The 18,320-nt window shown below is 39.4% G+C and overlaps 1 protein-coding gene across 1 annotated transcript in view; it reads left to right on the top strand.

The window, feature by feature from the left end:
• The window catches only part of FANCB (FA complementation group B), a 60,142-nt gene that overhangs the window by 26,935 nt on the left and 14,887 nt on the right, over positions 1 to 18,320 (top strand). The window contains exons 5-8 of the mRNA XM_089682975.1: positions 65 to 193; positions 2,961 to 3,124; positions 13,321 to 13,769; positions 17,352 to 17,601. Of these exons, the coding sequence (XP_089539101.1) occupies positions 65 to 193; positions 2,961 to 3,124; positions 13,321 to 13,769; positions 17,352 to 17,601 (992 nt within the window). The remainder of the gene's footprint in view (positions 1 to 64; positions 194 to 2,960; positions 3,125 to 13,320; positions 13,770 to 17,351; positions 17,602 to 18,320) is intronic.

Below are 18,320 nucleotides of genomic sequence, written 5' to 3'. Positions count from 1 at the left end.
GTTATGGAGCTCTGTAAATTTCAGCATTGTGTCTTACGATGTCTACAAACTGCTATACTTTTAGGCTGGCTTACTATCACTTGAGGAAATGGAAAACCATCTTCAGGTTCAAGAAAGAGTTCTCCAGTCATCATGTGAGGCATTCATAAACATGTCCCTGGACAAGGAGACAACTGTACACTCTGCAGAAGAGGTAAATTAACAATTACAATGACTTAAAGAGAATATTAACACAAAATAAAATGCAGTAAATGTCCGCAAGGCTCCGTTCCATTATTGATGCGTTTTTACCATGATTTGCGTTTTTGTTCAGCTTTTTTTTTTTCTTTAAAGTGGAATATTTTTTTTGCTGGGCAGAATAAAAATGCAAAAGCAGAAAAAACGCACTACCATGCATTTCAGCAGATATTCTATTGAACAATATTGTAGCAAAAACACAGCAGATCAAAAAAAGTATAGAACTGAACGTGTTCCATAGGAAACTATGTTAAAGGGACTGTAGGGCGTTTTTGCAAAAAGCACTATAAAACACATTGGTGTGAACAGAGCCTTATACATGCACATTTCTCATGGTGTATCCTTTTATAGCACCAACAGTTTGTCCAGGGCTTTACAATATAAAGGGGGACAATACAGCAACGATACAGTTCAATACAAGAGGGTTAGGGGGCCCTGCTCCTGACAATAGGCATGATTATGTAGTTTAGCAAAAAACACTGAGCAGGGTTGACACCACTCAGTCCACATAAAAAATGTTGTGTGTTGTCAGCCAACAACAGGGATTAAGAACTCTGTACATTTCTGGCTGATAAACAGGTATTTTGTTCACTTATCAAACCGGTATAACAAAATTTTTCCAATGGTATTTAAAACAGATCAAAAGCTAGCAAATAAGAGAAGGTCATTCTTAGGGTTTACGTACTTTCACTTTAAAACTGAATTCCATCCAAAAAAAACTTAGCAGTTGGGCTGATGTTCTGATCCTGCCCACATAAGACTGGTCCCTTATGCTCCTAACCCCCCCACGGTCTAGTGGTCTTGAACAGTGGACTGTTACTGATGACATCAAGCCCAGAACAGGCTCCATAGACCTGCTCTGAACATGAGGTCACCAGGAACAGTCCACTGCTGGATCGTGGGGGAGTGCAGCTTGAAGGTAGAGTGGAGGATCTGGTGAATATAAGGCTTTCTCCTCTCCCCTAAACAAAATGAGCACTTAACTCTTGCAATGCGGGCACAGCCCCACTGCAAGGGAAAACTTTTTTTGCTCAGTGTTGGGCTTTAAATATCCATTTGAAAGTCTAATCTATGTAAACAATAATCACCTTTAACCACTTGCCCTCCAGAGGTTTTACTGCCCTTCCTGACCAGGCCATTTTTTGCGATACGGCGCTGCGTTACTTTAACTGAAAATTGCGCGGTCATGCAATGCTGCACCTAAATGTAATTTGTGTCCTTTTTTTTCCCACAAATAGAGCTTTCTTTTGGTGGTATTTGATCGCTTCAGCATTTTAATTTTTTTTGCACTATAAACAAAAAAGACTGGCAGTTTTAAGAAAAAAAAACAATATTTTTGACTAAATGCAATAAATTCTACATGCTGACTCCCTATAAAAATGCTGCAAGTACAGAAACATACCAGCTGATTCTGACTGAAATCCAGTGAGTTGCCTACTTTCAGTCGTTGGCTGGCAACACTGCCTCAGCTGTACAGAAATATTATGCTGTATTGTCAGGCCTGCCAGAGTTCTTCCTGCTGGATTACAGAGCTCTGCCTCCCTTCCCTCTCTCTCCCTCCCTTCCCTCTCTCTCCCTCTCTCTTCCCTATCTCTTTCCTCTCTGTTACCTATCTCTTTCCTCTCTCTTCCCTCTATCTTTTCTCTCTCTCATAGATCGTTTGGGACTGTATACACACACAGTTTAATTCCCCCCCCCCACCTCCTCCAAAGGCTGCTGATCTCTGGGCAGCAGGAAATGTGGGCAGGAGGTGGTAATCACACTGTGTGTGTACAGTCCCATATGATTTATCAGTGTCTCATGTGCTGTATGGACGACAGGAGGGAGAGCCCAGAGAACACAACACAGCTCACCTCCTTCTGGCTCTTTCCTCTCTGACACATCTCCTCTCCCTGCTTCAGGCTGTCCCCTGGTCCCAGCTCTGAGTGCGGGCAGGGGAAGGAGCTCAGCGGAGAGAGGCCACTCAGGAACACAAGGGCACCCCCTCGATTCAGCCAGGTCTGTCTCTCCCTCTAGCAGCAGAAAGCCGACAGGAGGGAGAGGGGTAGAAACCTTAAACCGGCTTTCAGCTGCTGGAGGGAGAGATACATAGGGCATCCTTTTGCAAATGCTCTCCCACACCGATCCTCCTGCTGTCCGGGCCACCTACAGCAGTACCGGTGGTACCCCTCAGATGGCAGCCCTGCATGGCTCTGTCTGCTGCTGCTCACCAGGTCCCTTCTTCCGGGGGGCGGAGCCGCCCCCTTAAAAATTGCCGCCCCCTTAAAAATTGCCGCCCTAGGCAATTCCTTGTTTGCCATGCGGTAGATACTCCCCTGGTTTTCAGTTCTTGGGCTTCATGATGATATGCAACCTTTGTTTTGTGGACAGTAATGAGCTAAGCTGCAACCCATCGATAAGTAAAGGGCTTTTTAAGGGAACACAGATTCCCACTGCAGCATCTGTTTTAACTATAACAAAGTTTTAACTAGGGAACAATTTATCATCAACTGGATCTTCTTTCAACATGGAGAGCTAGCACATGTTGAGGAGCTGTAGTTGTATGCATCCAAATTTTAGCTGCACATTTAAATATCATAGGCATAGTTTTCTAGATTAGGAAAATCCCAAACCCAAGTGATGACAAATAATTGATACTGTAGTTTTGTTTAATTTTGGTAGAAATCCAAAGTCATTTTGAACATACACAGAAAATCATATGTTTTGTGCTTTCCCCTTTTAAGGAAAATTTGGTTTCCCTGTGGAATGATACAGAAAAAAGCTATTACCCTTCTGCAGTAAAGCATTCTCCTTCTGTAGATCCAGATAATGTGATTGAGAAAGTTTGGCATCGGGTGGTTGATGACTTTCTGGTGATTGGTGTAAAAGTGAAAGATTGTGCCCACTTGTAAGTAATGTTGCCAAAGTATTAGAGCATCTTTTTTTATCTGCTAATGTATTATTAATGATTGATTGCATAGCTTACATATTTCTAATAATGAGGCTGGATATTAAAGAAAACATGTCATAGAAGCATATCTAAGCCCAAAAGTAAAATTGTAATACATTTCAGCTTGCCAGTCCTTAGATTAGGTGATTGTATTAGTTTCGGGTTTTTTCCAGGGTTTTTTCTTTTAACCACTTGCCAACCTGTCACAGTAAATATGCTGCAGCAGGGTGGCACATTCAGCCACAATCACATGTACATGATGCTGCGCGTCCCTCCTATGTACCGGTAATCGGTAACTGGGTATCGTGTGATTGGTCATACAGATCACATGATAACAATGTAAATAACTTGTCGTGAAGGGCTATCCATTCATGAACAGCTTGCTTACTGTGATCTGTGATTAGCCCATAGCAATCACATGGTACCTGGCTACCTGTACCATATGATTAGCTGTAGCCAATCACAATCACAACCAAAAGCAAGCTGTTTATGAATGTTAACCCATTCAAGACAGCTAAAACTATTGCTTCACTGATCTTCACTGTATAGGCAAAATCAGTGTAAAAAAAAAAAATCCCTGATTACCCCCTAGAGTAGTACAGTGTTACTATGGTGACACTGAGCTACTCTGATGACAGGATGTAAAAAAATTTAAAAAAAAGCCTTAAAATTGTGTGTGCCTGTGGAATGGCGTCAAACTTTGGTACTCAAAATTCTCCATAGGTGATGCTTTAATAGGAAAAGGTGTATGCCAGACAGGTAGATAGCTGAGATAAAAGAAGAATAGGTAGGTGAGCGAAGTATTGTGAGGAAAATAGAATACCATGGTGGGTAGTAGGGAGGCCAAACATGCGGCCGAATTTCAGACCCAGGTCGGGGCCTGAACGGATGTGTGTGTCCAGAGCTGTACCCAGAAGAAAGAATCAACTGTGACAGTAGGTCACAATTGATTCAGGGGTTCTCAAGGGGGGGGGATGGGGGGGAGGCAGGGGGAGAAGGGTAAATGGGGATGGTCTTCCTGCTTTGGATTGTGCTTATCTGTACCCTAGTAAAGATAATATAGAGGAGAATAGACAAAATGAGAGGAATGAATACGGTTAATTTATGACATACAATATAAAAGAATTGAACACTCCAACAAAAAGGTATAAGGTATTAAGAGAAATACATCAACGCTCTTTTGAAGTGGTGTTTCTCCAGGAGACATATATCCCAAGATTCAAATGTTAAATTATAATCTAAGTATCTGCCAATCTGGTACTATGTGGACTCTCCAATAAGACAGGCAAAGGGAGTGGTGATAGGATTTGGGAAAATTATAAAATTCACTTTGGAGGAAAGTTTAGTAGATCAAGATGGCCGATACTTATTCTTGAGAGGAAACCTGCAGGGAAGGGAGTATATGTTAGCAAACATTTACTGCCCTAATAAAAATCCGACTATATATGGAAGGAATATTGATAAAACTTACAGACTTTAAAAGGGGTAGTCTGATTGTGGCAGGAGATTACAATTTTTGCATGGACTCGGATATGGATGCCTCATCATGTGCATGGAGAGAGGGAGATAAGAGTCTAAAGAATGTAAAAAAAAAAAGTTGCATCAATGCCAGTTAATGGATGCTTGGAGAGTCTGGCATCCGAAAAAGAGACTATACCTTCTCTGAGGCACATAGGATGTATTTACGATTCGATTACATATTGATTGAACATAGACTCCTGGAGTCTCTAGTGAAAAATCAATATAGAAGTAATATCTATATCAGACCATGCCCCTGTCACAATGAGACTACGATTCGGAAGGGAACAAAATGAATATGTGGCGATTAAATGAGATGATTCTACAAGACCCGAAAACGGAAACAAGAGTAAACAGGAAATTGAACAATATTTTAAGTTTAACGAGCCTGGGGAGGTTACAATCGCCACAGTATGGGAAGCACACAAGGCCTATATTAGGGGTATACTGATTGTGAGTATAAACGGAAAGAATGGGGTAAAAAAATTAGATCATTAACGGAAGAACTATTTCAGTTGGAACAATTGCATAAAAAGAAAATAGACACAGAAATACAACAGGAGATAGTATTAAAAAGAGAAAAATTAAAGGATCTAATGGAACAAGAAACAAGGAAGTTTTTCAATAAGGTTTTGAAGGAAAGATATCAGTGGGGGAATAAACCTGGGAAATATTTAATAAGGAAACTGAGAGAAAAGAAATCAAGGAATTATATTGAAAAGATGAAAAAGGAGAAATGGTTTATTCGACCACTGATATCGCTAATACATTCCAGAGATACTATGGTGGTTTATATGAAATAAAATCTAAGAACTAGAAGGCATCAGAGGAAGAGAGAAAGGGGAAAGGCAAATATATTTGAACAAGGCTGGCCTATCCAGATTGGAAGAAGTTAGATTAACAGCATTGGATAGAAGTTAGCCTAGCATTGAAGAGTACAACCGCAGGCAAGAGCCCCGGCCCCTTAGGATTTACTGTGGGATGTTATAAGAAGTTCAAAGAACAACTAGTCCCTAAACTGTGTACATATATGAACACATTAGGAGAAGAGACAAAGATGAGGGAGGAGTCGTTACAGGCATATATCAGAGTTATACCTAAGGAGGGGAAAGATTGCTCTCAGTGTACCAGTTATAGACCTATATCTTTGTTGAATACCAACACAAAACTTTATGCAAAGGCGTTAACGATAAAGATGAAGGAGCTGATGCCCAATTGGATACACCTAGACTAAGTGGGATTTATCCTGGGTAGAGAAGGAAGAAATAACAGACTAAGATCTTTGTTTATTTTGTAAAAGAATGGGAGAGGAGAGGTGCCAGGGGACATCTTATCAATCGATGCTGAAAAGGCCTTTGACAGAGTGGATTGGGGATTTATGATAGACACGTTGAAGACATTAGGAATTGGGCCCAGAATGATGCGTTGGATAAAGGAGCTATGTAGGAACCCATCAGCTGCAGTGAAGGTCAATGGATCACTATCAAAGTTTTTTAGGATGTATAATGGAACAAGACAGGGATGCCCACTCTATCCCCTGTTGTTTGTGATCTCTCTGGAACCGCTATTGGCAACCGTAAGAAACAGTGTAGATGTCAAAGGAATGTGGGTAGGGGAAGTTGAGCATAAGTTGGCAGCATATACAGATGATATGCTATTTTATATCATGAACCCTAAACTAACATTACCAAATTTAATGAGAATATTAAAAGATTACGGAAAGTTAGCAAACTTGAAAATGAACCCCTCAAAATCCGAGATTCTAAATATTGATGTCTCAAAGGTTGAAAAACAAACTTTTCTAAAAGAATTCCCCTTCACATGGAGGGAATTAAAGTATTTGGGAATAAAATGAACTTCGCCCATAACAAATTTATATCAGGTAAATTATATCCCTCTAATAAATGAGATAGTGAAAAAAATAAACCCTAGTAGGAGAAACTAATGGGGCTTTTAAGGTACCATACCATTATGCATAATCATAAACAATATTAGATAAAATAGAGCACATTTTATTATGACATTATAAAAAAGTCACACAGAGTGGTAAGCAAGTCAAACGCCAATTTAGGCACATACATAATAAGTCAACAAAAATATAATAAACCAAAATTGCTTTTCCATAAAATTGAATTAAAAACTTGATAATCAAAACATCCTACGCGTTTTGTGGGATGTGACCCACTTCTTCAGGGAAAGTGGAAAAGCTGAGCAAACAATGCCTACAGTGGAATCAAAAATATACAACAAATTAACAATGAAAATTTTTCCTATATTGTATGTTTGATTCATTATTGTTGTCCAATTTGGGCGATTTTGTTTTGTAACAAAAAAAAGGTTTGTTTAATTGTTTGCATTTTGTATTCTTTTGTGGCAGCTCTATGTAATATGAGCCGATGATGCATTTCTTTTCAGATATTCATCTGTCCATTAGTTATCCATTTTTTACATGTTAGATCTGATGACTACCACTGTTCTAATGTACTGCTCTATTGGCCAATACGTTGGCCACTTGTGGCCATTATCTATTAACCACTTGCCGTCCGCCTGCTGTTTATAAACAGCAGGATGGTGGCACTCCAGGGGCGGGTTACCGTTCATAAATGGCACCCGCCCTGGGAGTGCGCAGCACCGCGATCCGGTGCCCGATGTGTCCTCCGGACACAGTGAATCACAGATCGTCGGACGGGGACCTCTGTACGAGGTCCCGATCATGTGATCACTGATTGGCCAATCAGTGATCACATGCAAAGTAGTAAGCAAAGATGTCACTTGTGACATCTTTGCTTACTACGTGTGAAATCTGTGAATGATCACAGAGGTCACATGGTACAAGGCTATTCACAACAGCCTTGTGCCATGTGACAAGCTGTGACCAATCACAGCTCACTCAGTAGTTCTCAATGGCTGAAAGATTGCAGACAGAGAGAAAGAGAAATGATTGCTTTTACATCCTATATGGGTGTAAAAGCAATCACTGTAAAAAAAAAAAAAATCTTCATCACCAAGGTGACACTGTACTGCTAGGGTGACAGTATGTAAAAAAAAAACCATAAATAATATAAAAATGTAAATAAATGTTTAAAAATTATAATTTTTGGTTATAAACTAATTTAGCTAATTTTTTTTTCTTTTTTTTACTAAAAAGATAACGGAATACATGTTGGCCAAGATTTATGATGAAAGATTATTTATTTGCAAAATTTTATAAGAAACACTTTTTCAAAATGTTTTGACTTTTTCATTTACATAGCAAAAAAAATTAAAATCCCAGCGGTGAATAAATGCCACCAAAATAAAGCTTTATCTGTCTCAAAACAAAATGGTAAAAAATGCATATGGGTACAGTGTTGCATGACCGCGCAATTGTCATTCAAGGTGTGATAGCGATAAAAGCTGAAAATTGCCCTGGACAGGAAGGGGGTAAAAGTGTCCAGACAGGAAGTGGTTAATGCTACTTGTTTCCATCTTCTAAGTGATTGTTCTGTGCTCTAGTCATCCATCTTTTATGTGACAGATTTGGTGACTAACAATGTTCCAAATGTACTACCTTATTGGACACTTGTAGTCGTTTGTTATTAATGTTACTTTTTTCCAACTTTTAAGTGGTTTCCCTGGGCTTTAGACTTGGTTCCAGCTTTGGTTGAGGTTTTTGCTCCCCCCCATGGCCATTTCTGGCTATGACATGGCCGCTAGTATGTTTATGGCTTCATTTTTTACCTTGGACGTCTTTTGACATACGACGTCATGATGCCGACATCATGACGTCATCACCGTGCGTCACACGTGTTCACACCACATACTGTTTGAAATGTTGGCGCCAAACAACCATTATTTAAGGTCCTGTGACCCTCTATGCACCAAGGACTATACTGGGGCATCTGCCCTTTTTTTGTCTACTTTTTAACCTCCTTAACATTTTTTCCTCTTCACTGCTCAGGAGCAACCAAGACGGGTGTTTATTCACCAACCTATAACAGTTGGTCACTATACTTTTTTCATCTCCTAGAATGTAAGCTCCAAGGAGCAGGGCCCTCGAATCCCTCTTGTATTGAACTGTTTTGTTGCTGTATTGTCTCCCGTTATATTGTAAAGCGCTGAGCAAACTGTTGGCGCTATATAAATCCTGTATAATAATAATAATCTGGAACGGTATGTTTCTTGGATTTATATATAGCTAAGCAATGGGTCTTTTCGTGCTTTTTTCCAATATATTTTCTTTTCTTTTTAGATGTCCTTCCCTTTCTCAGGTTTTCTCTGTAATATATAGTATAAAAACTTTTTGACCAATTTTGGGAGGTAGGGGTGTAGTTGTTTTTTTCAGAGATGAGAGAGGCTTAAATTAACCACTTTCCTACCGGGCACTTATACCCCCTTCCTTACCAGGCCAAATTTCAGCTTTTAGCGCTGTCGCACTTTGAATGACAATTGCGCGGTCATGCAACATTATATCTATATGAAATTGTTATAATTTTTTTCTCACAAATAGAGATTTCTTTTGGTGGCATTTATTTGTCGCTGGGTGTTTTACTTTTTGCGCTATAAACAAAAAAAGAGCAAAACATTTGAAAAAAAAAGTTTCTTTGTTTCTTTTATAAAATTTTGCAAGCAGTTAATTTTTCTCCTTCACTGATATGCATTAATGAGGATGCACTGATAGGCGGCAATGATGGGGGGCACTGACTGGCAGCAATTCTGGGTGGCACTGACTGGCGGCACTCCTGGGCTGCACTTCTGGGCACAGGTGCGTGGCACTTCTGGGCACAGGTGGGCGGCACTTCTGGGCACAGGTGGGTGGCACAGGTGGGCGGCACTGCTGGGCACAGGTGGGCTGCAGTGCTGGGCACAGGTGGGCTGCACTGCTGGGCACAGGTGGACGGAACTGGTGAATGGCACTGCTGGGCAGGGATTGGTGCCGATCCCTGCTCTGACATCTGCCAGTTTTCGGCACTACTTTCCTCATGCTTTGACAGCGTGAGGAAAGTGCAGCCAAGAACTGGCAATTGCATTTCCCAGTGATCAGCGTGTCATTGGACACGGCTGATCACGTGGTAAAAGGCCGTTGTGATTGGCCTTTTACCACATCAGGTGATCAGCTGTGTCCATAGGACACAGCGATCACAGAGATCGCCGGGTGCGTGCCCCCAGAGGCGTGAAGGAGAGCGCATTCTGAGAGGATGTCATATGACGGCCTCCCAGAACTGGCCGGCCGCAGTGCAGCCGTCATTCGGCTATTTGCGGTTCGGCAACTGGTTAAAAAAAAAAAAAATTATAAAAAGAATTTTTCAATCTCTAATCACTGATTATTTTATGGACCCTTAGAAAAACAGCTTGGCATTTGCTATCCAATTTGATCTGAGGTATTCTCGGACTGGTGGCTTCCTCCCCGGTGCTCAGAAAATCTCCCTTTGTGTATCCAATCACTACTGATCTTCATGTACATCAGGTGCTGTTATTGAACAGAGTGCTATCATCGACTGGTAATTTGCTGCCCCTTTTTTCATTTATTGCTTTATATAATTTTGTGTATACTGTTATGCTTTATCTGTATTTTCATTGTTAATTGGTTGTATATTTTTGATTCCACTGTAGGCATTGTTTTCTCAGCTTTTCCACTTTCCCTGAAGAAGTGGGTCACATCCCACGAAACGCGTCGGATCTTTTGATTGATTATCCAGTTTTGGATTCAATTTTATGGAAAAGCATCTTTGGTTTCATATATTTTTGTTGACTCATTATGTATGTGCCTACATTGGCGTTTGACTTGCTTACCACTCTGTGTGACTTTTTTATAATGTCATAATAAAATGTGCTCTATTTTATCCAATATTGTTTATGATTATGCATCTTTCTACCCATAATAGTATGGTACCTTAAAAGCCCCATTAGTTTCTCCTACTATCCTACTAGGGTTTATTTTTTTCACTGTTCCATTAGGGGTGTGGTACCTGTAAAACCTTCACACAAGGACAGGTGAGACCTAGAATCCCTCTAGCTCCCATCAATCTACAATCTAATATATAAGATAAAGGATGAATTGAGGAGAATTTCTTGTGAAAAATTTAATATGCTCCCAATACACCTACTGGGGTCCTTTTTTAGGATCCTTAAAAAAGTGATACTAATAAAAAACTAAGAGTGAGATATGAAAATTTATGTAGTAATAAAAGAAAAGGGGGAAATATGTTGGATTTCTGGATGCCAGATTTCAAGAGATACTATAATTCAGGGTTAATATCACGATTTTCAGATTGGATGTATAATTCACGGGGGGGAAGTTGGTTAAAAATGGAGAGCACACTTAGTAAGGCACCATTAGATAGGATTATTTGGATACTACATAAGTTTTGCACATTGAACGAAGATACAAGCACTTTGACACGGAATGTGCTGAGGATTTGGGATGAAATGCACAAACAGAAGGACTGAAAGTTTTAACTCATTGTCAGTCCCGTTGGTGGGAACAAAGCTTTTCCCACTCAGGAAGGATAATATTTCAGGTAAATGATTAAAGGGTAGAAATGCACTTTTAAAATATATTGTTGATAAGGGAGTATTATGTTCTTTACACGATTTAAAAAATAAGAAGGAAATATTTTATACACTGGATGAATGGCGGTATTATCAAATTAGACATTTTTTTGCAATACTCCCACAGCCACTAAGGACTGAGCAAGATATGTACCCTCTAGAGCAATTGTTTAGTTCAAATATAATACAAAAACATGCTACCTCTAGGATAAATAAAATTCTTTCTGAAATTGATGGACCGGTGTCCCAAGTGTTTCTGGATAAGTGGGAGAAGGAGCTTGGAACAAAATTGAAAGGGCAACAAAAGAATAAAATGTTTAGATTAACACACAGGGTGGTGAATATGAATATAGTAGAAATGAATTATAAATGTCCTGTAAGATGGTATATTACACCTATTGTGGCACATAAGCAAAGATCATAGGTTTTACCTCTGTTGGAGAGGATGTGGGAGCAAGGGAACAATGGCACGCATATGGTGGGATTGTCCTAAAATACATAAGTACTGGGGTTGGTAATTCAACACATACAAGAGATTCTAAAGATTAGTATAACGTTAGACCCGTGGGTCTGTTTATTTCACAAATCAGAGACTTCGGTGAAACAATACAAAAATATGATATTGTTCTGTTTACTAAATGCTGGCAAAAGTCTCATTCCTAAAGCCTGGCAAACAATAGAGCCCCCAAAAATAAAAGATTGGATAAATAGGTGACTCTTTAAAAGCCTTTACAGATCATCAGTTTAGAATTAAAGCAGAAGTCCAGCTTTTGGTACACTTTGCATAGTTTGTTTGGGCTAAGCTGGTCCAAACGAACTGCCTCTCACTAACATGAGAGGCCACTGGATATGCTATGTAATCTGTATGTAACTGAGGCTAAATACAGCGTACAGCACTGTGTTCTGGTGCGAGCCGAGACTTTCCTGTGTCAACCTCGGAACACAAGAGAATCTGTCTGAGCAGAGCTTAACCACTTATAGAAAGCAATATACTCAATCAATAAATAAAAAGCTTCCTCTGATTGGTGGAGTCAGAGTGGCGAGCTGATGATGTCACAACCTCGGACTCAGCTATTCAGAGGAAGCTTGTATTTATTGATAGAATACATCTCTTTCTATGAGTGGCTGAGCTCCTCCCAGACAGACTCTTTTGTGTTCCGGGTCTGAGACAGAAAAGTCTCGGCTCACACTGGAACACAGTGTTGTATGCTGTATTTAGCCTCTGCTACATACAGTTTATGTAGGACATCCAACGGCTTCACATTTTAGTGAGGGACATAGTTTTTTTGGGCTAACTTGGCCCAAACAAGCTATGTAAAGTGTACCAAAAGCTGGACTTCAGCTTTCAGTATGAATGATGGTCCTAGAATTATTGCAATCACTCTGGCGGACTAGGCAACACCTAATATATGAAACTCAGTCATCATTTGTATTTAGGCCCAACTGATGCTTGGATTTACATTTTTGTGTATGGTGCTTTAAAATATATCTTTTGGGGTGGGCTATAGTAATCATGCTTTACTTATTTTGTTTTTTAACTTTGTTCTAACATAACTTTATTGCTAACATGAGGGGTTTGTTTTAAAGTGATTTTATTGCTTATTCAGAATATGTAAATTGTTTAGTGTGCATTGTCTGGGCACATGTGTGTTGTACAATTTGTGCTGTATGGATGCAGTGTAGAGGTCAAGGCCCACAGCCCACATGGGACATATCCACTTCTTTGTTTATACAGAGAAATCACTGCAGGATAACTTGCAGAGTGTGGACTTTTACCCCAAAGTTCGTATAAACCCCAGTAACTTTGCGTTTACCCGCATCTTTGTAAGAACTGGAAGAAAGATTAATGTCCTTGCTGTCTATCAGATTTTAGTTCTTTTTCTATACTGTTGCTGGACAACAGAGGGCAAATCAGTCATTTTGTTTTATTCCAGCTTTTTAAGAGATACCCAGAAATACTGAATAAAACATTTATTCCCTAGTATAGCTGATATACAGCTTCTGAAGACTTTAGGTGAATCTCGCTAACTTTTCCGTTTTTCTTCAGGATTATCTGTACTATAAGATGTGTTTTTTTTACAGCACTGTTTTGTTGTTTTTCACAGATCACTGAGTGACATTGGCTTATCTCTTATAATGGATCAAGAAATAGCTTTACCCTCCCCAGTTACCAAGTGCAAGACTAATGTGCTAAAATTGGCCATCAGTTGTTCCCCAGATTCTGGTACTCAGTACCATACAGAACCCATAGCAAAAAAACAAAGGCTTGACTACAATAGCAAGGACACTCTTACGGGGAATTGCTCACAGAGACCCGGCCCTCCATCCTATCAAAATGATTTGGAGCACACAGTTACTGCTGTCACCGAGCTGTCTTCAGTGTTGGCACTTAATAACACTAGTTGTGCCTTGCTGCTGCATGCCAGAAGGAAAAATCAACCTGACTGTTTACTTAGAAGTGAGAAGCTGAGCATGCCATGTGGGAGAATTCCTTTAAGCCTTGAAGATGTTTTAAAAGGAAAACATACAATAAATGTATTTGAACACTGTCAAGGTAAATTTATAAGATTCTAGAGAACCTTTGCTGAATTATTCAATGCAGCAAGAACACAAAGGCTTTCTTTATTATTATTCACAAGTTTAAACTCTAAGTGCTAAAAACTTTTACATTTTCAACCAGTGAACTTATCTGAACCAAAACGCGGTGTTATATAATAACATGGAAATACAATGTTTTATATGATACTTTTGTTTATGGTGTCTCACACGATAAGCTATTATTCTGAAAGACAAACTATCCTGAGCACTATTTGTATTTAAAATTCAAATATTCCAAAGCAAATATAATAACAAACACTGAATAAAAAGGTAATTTAAAGTTTTCACAAACAATTGCAGTGGTGAATTGCATTAGCCTAATTGCCATCAAGCATATGTGTCAGTTATAAAAGAAATTAGTCAGTTTGCACTTTGATGTCCATTTGCCAAGAAACAATGCAGCTCAGTAAAAGTCATATGGTACACTAATTGCAAGTGCAGTGGTCAAAATTAAATAAAGCAGTAGATTTCTACTGACTAAATGTAAGTTGTGGTGGTGAGGGCAATGGAAAAAGCAAGTGTATACATGCTTGATTTGCTGGTATGCCTCTTTGAGACAATGTTTTTTAATGATGGGGCCAGTTTAATTAATTTTGGCAAATGTGCTTGCAATTGGGGTACTCTCTTGCTTCTGTATGTTTCTTGGCAAACAGACATCAAAGTGCTAGCTGACCCATTACTTTTATAACGGACACATATATACCGGTCATTAAGCTAATGCAATTCACCATTGACTTGTGAGATGACATTGTAATTGACTGGGCCACTGTTATATCAAGGTTAAAAATCTCAGGAATATGGGCTGTCCAAGCTGAACATGGGCAAACCTTAAGCAGCAAGGTAACAGTGGCAGCAATTGAAAACTCACTAACAAAAATGGATGAAAACCAGATAGGATAGTTGCTAAATGGCACAAAGTTACAGTCTTCAGCATGAGCACACTGAAAAATATTCCTTCCTAAAGATGGATTCAAGTGGTTGTAAACCTCTGATCTGAAATGTGAACAAAGCATATATATCTCTCTGCAGTGTGTACCTGTCTCAATCCAGAGCACTAAGTGTCATATCTGTCTGCTGCCTCCTTCCTTTGCTATGCCTTATGTCACTTCTGTTTTCCTGACATCAAAAGCTAAAAAAGGTGACGAGAGGGTGCTTTAGCAAACAGCCTGTGATTGATAGCTTCAGCACTGTTCCTGTGTGAATGGGGTGTTTCCCTTCCCTCCAATCAGCTCTCAGTTAGCTCTGCAGAGTAAAACTTCAGCTCCCCATCACTTGCTTTCTGAAAGCTCAGAAAAGCAGTATAAATTCTTTGTATAACACTTAGTATAAATACTGGCTGTAGAGAAGAAAGGGCTGCAGATAAACTGGCACAGTGTATGTAGGAGGATTTGTTTCATCTGTGTACCACCTGAGGTTAGTCATGTTACACGGTTTACAACCACTTTAGGACAGAACAGGGCCAATCTGTGCCCCCCGCCACCTTCATCCCTTCCCCTCACATTGATAAGGATTGCACTAGGTTCAGAGAATTCAAACTATTTTCAATGTCTGAACTAGCTAGGCTCCTTCCCATCAGACATTGACTGATTCAAGTATGTTCTCCCTTATAAAATGAAAGGCAGATGCACAGCCTTGCATAATTGCTCTATATCCCTAGTTAACTACAGGAGCTTTATAGTTGTAGCTGGGCCCCCTGAACATCATTTAGGCCCTAGGCTGTTTCTTAGATTGCCAATAATGTGGCTCTGAATCTGTCCCTCTTGGTGTACTTGATTAAACTCTGTTTCCGATGCACTAAAGGTCATGAAGCTGGCAGGGATACCCAGATTGCAAAACTGGACACACAGAGGGCAAGTAAAACCATTTCAAATATTTCAATTGGGTATTTAGTCACTTGCCTCAAGTAAATATATTGTGAGGAATTTTCATTATTTTTTGCCACTTTGTTACATCACCTGTTGTTTATAGTTCCAAAGCTGCAACCTTTTATATAAATGAAACTGCCTCCTGGTATTCACCAAGAAAAATGATTGAAATAAAATCCAATTCCTTTGATTTGCTTTCTGGTGACAATAGTCTGTTACATTATTTTGCCCAACATTTTCATGAAGAAATGAATAGTCTTACTGAAATAACCTGTTTTCTATTACCAGATGTATAGGATAGCCTTATTGCCATATTGAAAACTGTAAAGAAATGTAACATCTAAAACCTCTGAATTAATTTCTCAATAATACAATGTGAGCATTCGTGTTGTTCAGCATGAGCCAAAAAGGGGGATGGGAGGGCTCAGTATTTTTACTGGTGTCTAGTCATTGGCTTCATATGCGCCCAAGTTGCTTGGCAGGTCAATAAACGCATTGATTGGTTAGTTTTGATTTCAACTGCTCTTCTTTTCAAATTAGTCCAGAGTGGAACTCCACATATTTTCTATTTTTTGGATAGAGAGGAGAAAGAATAGAAGTTCTGCCAGATTTGTATTGCTGTCCTCTGTTCCAAGTTTTTGTAATGTGGCATCTGACTCGCGTTTTTGAAGCGCTCTGAATGCCAATCAAAGCGGGTATCACTAAATAAAATGGGTACCTTTATAGTACTGTACACACTGTTGAGTTTGCGCTGTTTCGCTTTGCTTCAGAAATGTCACTTTCTTGGTGCTTCGCCTTATCCCCAAAGGCCCCATAGATATCTATCACAGAGCTTCCTAACAGCACCTGCAGCTGTGTAAAGGGGCACTTCAGAGTTAGCTTCACTTTGTATTTCATGTTTTGGAAAAAATAAAACACCAACACACAGGCCATTTTCTAAGCTTCAAAAAAGCATTAAAGACACATGAAAATTGCTTGGTTCTTTATTTTATGTTACTAATCAACACAAGTGTAAACAAGCACTTAATAAAAATATGCAAAAATCATATTTTAAAACAGATGTTATTATATATCGGGATCACCAAACTTTCTGAACCAAGGGCCAGTTTACTGTCCTTTGGACTTTAGGAGGGCCGGACTGTGGCCATTGGGAGTAGAAATTGTCTTGACCTCAGTGAGAGTAATAAGTGCATCTTTGATATTAGGGGGAGGCATAGCGCTCCATTGTTGGTGTCCGTGGGAGAAATCGTGCCCCATCATTGGCGTCTTGTTGGTGTCAATGAGAGGAAAAGTGGCCTATTGTTGGTGTCCGTATGCAGAATAGTGCCATATTGTTGGTGTCAGTGGGAGGAATAGTGCTCTATGTTTGGTGTCAGTGGGAGGAATAATGCCTGCTGTTGATGTCAGTGGCAAGGTTTATGCCCAATTGTTGGTGTCAGTGGGAGGATTAGTGTATTGTATCAGGGGGAGGAAAAGTGCCCCAAAGGGCCAGATAAAGGCAAGCAAAGGGCCACATCTGGCTCCCGGGCCACAGTTTGAAGGCTACTGTTATATATCATCACTTCCATCTCAAAAAAAATTTGGCCTGACTGATTATGTCATAAAGAAATACTGGGAGAAAACACAAAGTATAATAAAGTTTATTATAAAACATATTTTTTTTTCTTTTTTAGATGTAGGATTGAAGAGTCTGGAAGATGTTTTTGCTCTTCTGTCAGCTTTCCAGAGGTGTTTGCTGCACATTGTGTCACCTGACTGCACGTTGACATCACTGAGAATCTGGCTGCTGAACGAAATGAGTGCAGAGCCACTTAATCTCATGCCTGAATTTATGATTTGCACAAAACCTGGATCACTATTTGGAACTCTCTTTTCTTGGAATGCAACAGTCCCATGTGAAGGAAAGCTGACTATATTCTATAGGTAATCTTAACATAATTATGTCTAGAATACTGTAAGTTGCCTTTTTATACAAATAGGTATGTTTAGGTTAATTGAGAACTTTATGGAATACATTCAACAAAAACTGGCATATCAGTTTTGCCTTGACTGATGATGCTTGCTTTGTCTGAAAACGAGTTAGACATTGAAAGTGGCAGTCAGATCTCCGCACTGGAGCTCCATATGTTATACTACCCATGCCTCAAAAATATCAATAGTTAACAATGCAGACACACTATTTTTGTGTAGACCAAAGTAAAGGTATGCATGGGCATGAAATAGACAAGAAATTTACCTTTTTGAAACTTTAAAAGTCTACATGAATAAAATCCAGACATGTCACAATTTACAGCAATAGTTTATTTTTTGGTTCTCCAATGATTAGCAAGGACAGTCTCCATATTTATCTAATGACAGGTGTACTTAAGTTGTGAAGGGTAATTTATGTATTGAAACTATATTTCTCCTTGTAGTGTTGAAACAGCACTCAATGTTTTTAATTTTTTTTTTTTGGGGGGGGGCAGGCTTGTAGGGGGATGAATTTCCCATTGAATTCAGCTGACCTTTACAAGACAGCTATTGCATAACTGCCAATTTCTATGTAAACATGTTATTGTGTGATGTAGCCAAACTCAGCCATGCACACATTTAAGTGTTCTTTTCCATGTCTGTTATTTTGATGTACAGTCAGGTCCATAAAT

This window comes from Staurois parvus, unplaced genomic scaffold (assembly GCF_062004578.1).
Source record: "Staurois parvus isolate SC_StPar_1 unplaced genomic scaffold, SC_StPar_1.0 ptg000299l, whole genome shotgun sequence".
In the NCBI taxonomy this organism is placed as follows: domain Eukaryota; kingdom Metazoa; phylum Chordata; class Amphibia; order Anura; family Ranidae; genus Staurois; species Staurois parvus.
The sequence above is the reverse complement of the archived record's forward strand: the minus strand, read 5'-3'. Positions and strand labels throughout refer to the sequence as shown.